This window comes from Oryctolagus cuniculus, chromosome 11, assembly GCF_964237555.1.
Source record: "Oryctolagus cuniculus chromosome 11, mOryCun1.1, whole genome shotgun sequence".
Classification (NCBI taxonomy): domain Eukaryota; kingdom Metazoa; phylum Chordata; class Mammalia; order Lagomorpha; family Leporidae; genus Oryctolagus; species Oryctolagus cuniculus.
Window position 1 is genome coordinate 14,196,918 of NC_091442.1, and position 7,839 is coordinate 14,204,756.

Below are 7,839 nucleotides of genomic sequence, written 5' to 3' on the forward strand. Positions count from 1 at the left end.
TGCAGAGCAGCTTAACCCATTATGTCACAATGCTGACCCAAGCTATATTCTTTAAAATCCACTTGAATATTGGGATTCCATGAATTAAAACAACTATTCTCTTCAGAAAACATATTTAGTGTAAAGTTAACTATGAATTAAGACTGGTGGTCAAAGAAAACAGATCATCTTTGTTTCCTATTAGCAAAGTTTGGGTAATTCCGTCAAAATACAAATTCTATAGGTATCATCAAAACAGCAAGTAGAAAGTATATGTTTAGACTTGATCAAACATGAAACATAACTAGGCAATTGGGAATTTCAATCTCACAAAGACTCTCCCAAGAGCAGATATGAACCTTGACTTATCCCAAAAATCAAAGGTGCATGGCTGTTTGCAACTTCCAGATAGGTCAGATTTTTCTGACTATGCCAGACAACTGTAACATCAGATGTTATAAATTAACATTTGTTAAAACTCTTGAAATTATTAACAGGCTTGAAGTGCTTTGCTAAGGAGTGTGTGTGTGTGTGTGTGTGTGTGTAACAGCTACACAATGACTTCCTGAAACTACAAAGGACAACAAAGAAAAGAAAGGTCAGGAAATGGTGAAATATGGAAGTAGTCACACTGGAGATTTCTTGGCATAGAAAAAGGTTTAAACTATTTAGACAATACTAATTCTTATAAGACTTGAATTTAAAAACACACACAAATATGTACTTTCCTAAAGAAAACAGAGAAATCAGAAAAAAAAAGCCTTTGACCACATCAACTGTAGCTACCAAAAAACACTGATCTCAAAAGGAAAATCTACCTAACTTCACAAATATCAAAGACTGTATGCTAGAGAACAGAACTGTTCAAAATCAGTAACCAACTTAACATGAATATTAACTGGATAAAATGACCACATTGACCTTTGAAAATCAAAAGGTCCTAAAAATTAAATTCCAGTGACATCATAAAAACTCCCAGATTCAAAACAAAAAAGATTGAAATGAAACTTCTTAAACTTCAGAACTGAAATTTCTGCGAAATCAGAAGTCAGAAAGGGCATCTCATATGCCAGGGGTTTTTTGTTTTGTTTTGTTTTTTTCTTTTTTGGTAAAGCCCTACATTTTAACTGTGTAAACAATGGAGGATACCTCATTTCTCAAGCATAAATAAAGTTTTATAAACAGCTTATATAAAGGAAGATCAAATGTGTTTCTTTTAAGCATTTACTCTTTGTGGTTTACAGAAAGCAAAACTCACTGCTTCAGCTACTCTAGAGACCACAGCACGACAAAGGAAACTGCTACTGCCATGAGAGCCGGCTGCAGGCCTCCGATAACTTTGACGAACTTCATATGCCTGCTCGGATGCTTCTTTGGAACAATCTAAACGGGTTTTTGTTTGGTTTTGATCTGGAGTTATTTAAAACAATGTAAACTTAAGAGAACCTTCCATCTCTGGTGACTGACAACCAAGAGGCAGTCAAAGAATACTTACTGGGGATTAACGAATGTAATGATGGTAATCAAAATCTTTATCATCAACCTCTGTGAGTTAGCAAAATCAAACAGAATTTCATTTTGTAATCCAGTACACCTGAATTATCAGCAAATAAAATTTTTATGGAAAATCTTTTGAGAAATGACTCTTAATGACATTGTATAACATGAGTCTTCACAGAACAACCACTGTTACCAAAACAAACTGACTTGCTGCTGCTGCTCTCTCAGATGCGACTTCCCAACATCCTATGCAGTTTCAGGGCTTGTTCTTAATTGAACAGGCCTGGCCAATACAGCATTCACAGACCAGACCTGAGAGATGCTTCTCTCCCAACTCAGATGGCCATGACGACAGCCAGCATCCCAGGAATGCACACTACACCTTCCCCCACACCATTACCTAATGGCAATACACTTTTTACAAATCATCAGTGCCTAGGTAAGATACAAATCTATCATCATCCACTTAGCCACACAGAAATGTCAAACTCATGAACACAAAGTATATTTCCTGTATCCAGGTTGTTAGAAACACACGCCATCCGAATCTCTGTAAAGACACTTATATGATGGCATTTATCAAGTAGTCACTCAGGCGTGGTTAATTCTCAAATCCCTTCTTCCACCTCGCAACTGCCCTAAGATTCAATTTATTTATGTATGTCCATCCTTCCTTCCACACAGAATCTGATATGGGTTATAAAAGAAATAAAGACAAATTGATGAAATAAAATTAACAAAACTGAAACTGTGTTCCCCTACATCCCAAATCATGTTTTAAGTCCTAACTCCCAGTACTTCAGAATGTGACTATGTATAGAGAAAGGGCTTTTAAAGATACCATTATGGTTAAATGAGGTTAAATGGGCAGGCCCTAATCCAACATGAGGGTACTTCAACAAATTCATGAATAATGAAACTAAAAGATAAGTCTACTGTGGTGCAAAAACATTGAGCCCCAAGCAGTTCTTCCCACAAGATGTCTGAAGTATCCTTGTATAATCCGTTTCCTTGTAAGACAAGACCAGATCACAGCAGCAGAGGGAAGACCACGTGAAGACACAGGGAGGAGACAGTCATCTGCAAGTCAAAGACAGAGACCTCAAAAGAAACCACCCAAGGCTGGCACTAAGGCCACCTGTGACACCAGCATCCCATGTGGGCTCTGGTCCACGTCCCTGCTATTCCACTTCCGATTCAGCTCCCTGCTAATGGCCAGGGAAAAGCAGCAGAGGGTGATACAAGTATATGGGCCCCGAACACCCATGTGGGAGACCTGGATTGAGCTCCTGGCTCCTGGCTTCAACCTGGTCTTACCCTGGCTGTTGCAGCCATCTGGGGAGTGAACCAGCAGATAGACAACTGATCAAGATATCTCTCTCTCTCTCCCTGTAACTCTTTCAAATAAAATAAATTAATTTAAAAAAAAAAAAAAAGAAACCATCTTGCCAAAACCTTGACTTCTGAGTTCTAGCCTCCAGAACTATGAGAAAATAACTTTCTGCTGCTTAAAACAGCTCGTCCATGATACCTCATAAAAGGCAGTCCTAAAAAACTAAACAAAAATCTATTAACCTGCTGCAAATTAGGAAGTCCAAGTCATGAGCAGGAGACACAGTCATTCAAGAACTCAGTCCTGCAATGCTCTCTTCTTGCACTTTTAGTACATTTTTTAAATCCAAAAGGTACAAGAATAAGCATGTTGGCCGGCGCGAGGCTCAACAGGCTAATCCTCCACCTTGCGGCACCAGCACACCAAGTTCTAGTCCCGGTCGGGGCGTCGGATTCTGTCCCGGTTGCCCCTTTTCCAGGCCAGCTCTCTGCTGTGGCCAGGGAGTGCAGTGGAGGATGGCCCAAGTGCTTGGGCCCTGCACCCATGGGAGACCAGGAGAAGCACCTGGCTCCTGGCTTCGGATCGGCGTGATGCGCCGGCCACGGCAGCCATTGGAAGGTGAACCAAGGGCAAAAGAAGACCTTTCTCTCTGTCTCTCTCTCTCACTGTCCACTCTGCCTGTCAAAAAAAAAAAAAAAAAAAAAAAAAAAAAAAAAAAAAAAACAGAGAGAGAGAGAGAGAATAAGCATGTCAAAAAGCAAAAAGATTTACTCCTCTGCCCGAAGATTATATAATCAAAGGCACAGGGAGAAGCAAAACTCAAGATCCCTAATCCTCTTTTCAATTAAACAAAGGTCTCAGAGAAGGAATCCAAGGAGAAGGAACGAATGTATTTCAGAAAGGAGCGTAAGTAGTGCACATTTGTAAGTGGCTCACTATGGTGCTGGAGTGAGCACCTGTTAACACACACAAGGACCTGTGACACAGGGGTGCTTCCAGTGAGGCACTTTAACAGCAGACTTTGGACCAAACCGCCTGGATACCAGGATCCCAGCTCTGCCTCTTACGATAAGGGGCCTCGGGCAAATCACCAGCATCTCTATGCCTCCGTTGTATTATCTGTAAAACAGGCATGTAGGAAAACCTGCCTCATGGGACTGTGAAGATCCAACCTGTCACTAAGAAACTGAACCACATGAAATTACCATTTTCATGTTCAAAAATGATCAGAATCAAACGGAAAGCACTTAAAACGGCGCCGGGCACCCCCTGAGCGCTGGGCGCAATACTAGGCACTGCTATTACAATCTCAGCATAGGACACTCAGGGGATCACCAGCCCCTCCGAGCCGCCTACTTGCCTTCTAGATGCGGGCCCCCAAGGGCGCTGCCCGGGCTGTCCGTCCCTTCCCTTCTTCACCTCTCGGTTGCCCCACACTCTCACACACGGAGCACTTCCTACTTTAGCGCTCATTCTGCTACAGGAAGTCAGATGTCTCGGTGAAACAAGCGAGCGCCACGGGCACCCCAGAGAAGCAGACTCTGGGTCTCTGCCCCCCGCTTCTCGCCAGATGGGGCGGGACGGCCTAAGACCCGGGTATCCACAAGGGAAATCAGCCCTACACGTGCACCCAGCGCCAGCCACCTCCCCGCTCTTGACCTAAAGCCATCCCAGGTAAAACCACAGAAGCTTCCAGTGACTCAGAGCAAAAACAGCGAACACACATGCGTCTCAACTCCTCTGGCTCTCAGTCTGCCCACCCTGGAAAATATCCTCTTACTTCCTTACCGACATGCTAACGCTGGATTTCGAAGGGCTTCAAAGGATGCGGGAAAAAAACTAAGAGGGCACTTTGGCTAGCATCCCGCCAGGGCGAGGGCACCACCGGGAGCCCCCAGGCGCTGCCGCCACGACCCCTCCCCGGCCACACTCGCAAAGCTTTCCGCCCAATGGCTCGCCCCCGGACTGCGCCCCTCCGGCGGGACTCAGGGCCCGGGCTTCCTCCCTGCTCCCTCTCGATCGAGCCTTTCAGCCAGACCCCTCGGAGGCCCTCCTGCTCCCAGGCGGGCATTCCCCGTCACCCCCGCGAGCCCCGTCTAGGACAGCTGTCCCGAGTGGTCCCTGGCCTCAGCCGGGGCTCCCCCTAACTTGCGCCGCGTTCCTCGGCAAAGTCCCGCACAGCGAGTGCTCCCCCCTCCCCGGCCAGCCCCCGTTTACCCGCTCCAGTGGGCGCTCCCTGAGTCGGACCCCCCCCCCCGCCAGACGTCCCCCTCCCACCCCAGCAGGTGCCCCATCAGCCGGGTCACCTCGCCCGCTGGTCCTTTCCCGCCCACACAGGGGTCTCCCCTCAGCCAGTTCCCGCCTTTTCCTCACTCGGTCGCCATGCCCCCCCGCCTGGCCCCTGGCCCCTCACCGGCGCGGCGGGTTCCTCAGCTGCACCGTCTCCATGGCGCTGCCGGCAGCCGCCCAGCCCCGCGCACTACTCCATCCTCCCCGGGACCTCTCCAGGCCCGCCCCGCAGACCCTCCCACACTTCCGCTTTCCGCCCCTACCGGAAGCAGCGCGCGGCTCGAGAGCGCGGGGGCGGCGCTGGGGACGCTGTGGGGGTCACGTGGTGCTGGACGTGAGTCACGTGTCGCGACGGGGCGCGAACCCGGAACCGCGAAGCTGCGGAGGCTCCTCCTGGCGGTGTGTGCTGTGTGGCTGCAAGCTGTGCGCGACGCTGGGTACTCGGGAAGCCACCTCGGCCTCGGATTGCCCCCGCATCTCTTGCCCGAGATACTGAGGCTGCCGGCGAGGCGCGGACTTGATTAGAACTGTTGATTCGTAAGCCCAGTTCTGAACGATTTGTCGGAGCCTATGCCGCTGCGGTGGCGCCTGGACGTCTTTGTACTGATCGTATCGGGTCCCAGATGGTCCCCTGCACATCCTCTCCTTGGCTGTGACAGAGCGCCAACCCACAGGTTGCTCCACCCTTTTTCTAAACAGCCTCACCTTTGGGTCTGCAGACATGAAAATGGCTACTGTTTATTTTTTAAATATCGTGGGAATTAGTAGAATGATTTTAAGGTTTATTCATTTGAAAGTCAGAGTTAGAGGAAGAGACCTTCCGTCTGTTGGGTCCCTCCCTAGACGGCTGCAACTGCCAGGGCTGGGTTAGGCCAAAGCCAGGAGCTTCTTCCAGGTCTAATACGGGAGTGCCAGGGGTCCAAACACTTGGGCCATCTTCTGCTGCTTTACCCAGGCCATTGTAGGGGAACTGGGTCAGAAGTGGAGCAGCGGGGACGCGAACTGGCTGGCTCCCATATGGGATGCTGGCTGTTGCAGGCCTCAGCTTTACCCGCTGTGCTACAACGGTAGCCCCCAAAATGGCTTTTATAGACACTTGGCTGACTTGATCTATTACCTCATTTAATCTGCATACGAAGCCTGAAAGGTTATCACCAGCATTATATTTATATCCTTATTTGACAGTGCTTACTACACTGTCAGTGTTACTAAGTAGTAACTCATTTAGTACTAACAGTCCTATAAATAATACTATTCCTATTTCATAAGAGCTGAGAGGTGAAATAGTTTCCCTCGGTGTCATACAGTTGTACAAGTTTGAGGATTTAAATCCACATGGATTTGACTCCAGAGGCTGCACACCAAACTGGGCAGCCAAGCTCATTTCTCGCTGGACCTGGAGACTGCTGTCTCCACTCGGAGCTCCAGTTCCCACTCTCACGATTGTGCAAGCTACCCCTTCAATAAGTGTTAGGAAAATGGCAGGTCCAGCAGAGAACTTAGACACAGAGCAACCTCTGTGATTGTCCTGCTTATCCCAGAATACAGCACCTACACCACACCTGAACAACTAGCTTTCAGGGCCACCCAAGCACGGCACCCCGTGTGCTCCCGGCAGGGGATAGGGCAGCGTTCCCCTGACCTAAGAGGAAGACATTTACTGAGAAGCTACCCTGTGCCAGACACAATCCTAGACTTCCACTTAGTCCTCAACACAGCCATCTGAAGTATGAGTAAGAATTATCCCCAGTTCACAGATAAGGAAGCTGAGACTCACATAGACACAGCTAGGAAGAACCCAGGACTGACCCCACAAAATCCATGTTCTATTTGGCACTCTGCTCTATTAGAAATGCATACAAATGGCAGTGGGAACCTGGGGAAAAAAAGATCGAGAAGAGTTTCTTCAAAGCTCAGGCAGCCATCACGGGTTCCTCCTCCTCGGGGGGTCGCTCCTGACTTCTGCAATCCCCAGCACTTCTCTTCTCCCTGCACTCTCGGTTTTTTATTCTCCAGCCCCGCTGCCCACTGGAATTTTCCTTCATGAAGGACATCTCTGATTGATGCCCACTTTTGAAAATAAATACCAGCAGGACTGCCATTGTGGTACAGCGGGTTAAGCTGCCTCCTGCTCTGCGGGCAGGTTTGAGTCCTGGCTACTCGACTTTGACCCAGCTCCTTACTAATGCTCCTGGAAAGGCAGCAGATGATGGCCTGAGTGCTTGGGCCCTGCACCCACATTCCAGATGCAGATGGAGTGCCAGGCTCCTGACTGGACTGGCTCAGCCATGAGGGGAGTGAACCAGCAGATAGAAGACCTTAAGTCTAGGTACTTAAGTCTAGAAGTCAGCAGTTGGAGTTGATTCAGTAACTCAGCAGTGTCAATTTCATCTTTCCTCTCCCATCCTACTCAGTAGGCTGGCTTTTCATACTTGTATTCATTGCCCTAAAGTTGCAAAATGGCTACTACACCTCCAGGTATTACATCCTTAATCCAGCACCACGCAAAGCAGAATAAGAACAAAAAAGACAATTTGGTCCTGTACCTCTTTCTTCTAGGGACGAAAACCTTTCCCATGGCACCCAGCAGCCTCCCTTCTATCTGGTTGCCAAGATGAGTGTCACATGCTCATGCTTTAACCAATCACTGGCAAAAGAGAATGACAATTTTTTGTTTTGCTTCACACGATCCTGATTCATCTCCCAAGCCTGGAAAAATCTCAGGCAGAATTCAGGCT

The 7,839-nt window shown here is 47.9% G+C and overlaps 1 protein-coding gene across 2 annotated transcripts in view; it reads right to left on the reverse strand.

Moving 5' to 3' along the window:
- Positions 1-5,364, reverse strand: part of STK4 (serine/threonine kinase 4) — a 102,813-nt gene extending 97,449 nt beyond the window's left edge. For both annotated transcript variants that reach the window (XM_002721229.5, XM_051845008.2), the window contains exon 1: positions 5,226-5,364. In XM_002721229.5, the coding sequence (XP_002721275.1) occupies positions 5,226-5,260 (35 nt within the window). In that variant the 5' untranslated portion in view covers positions 5,261-5,364. The remainder of the gene's footprint in view (positions 1-5,225) is intronic.
- Between the last annotated feature and the right edge of the window lie 2,475 nt (positions 5,365-7,839).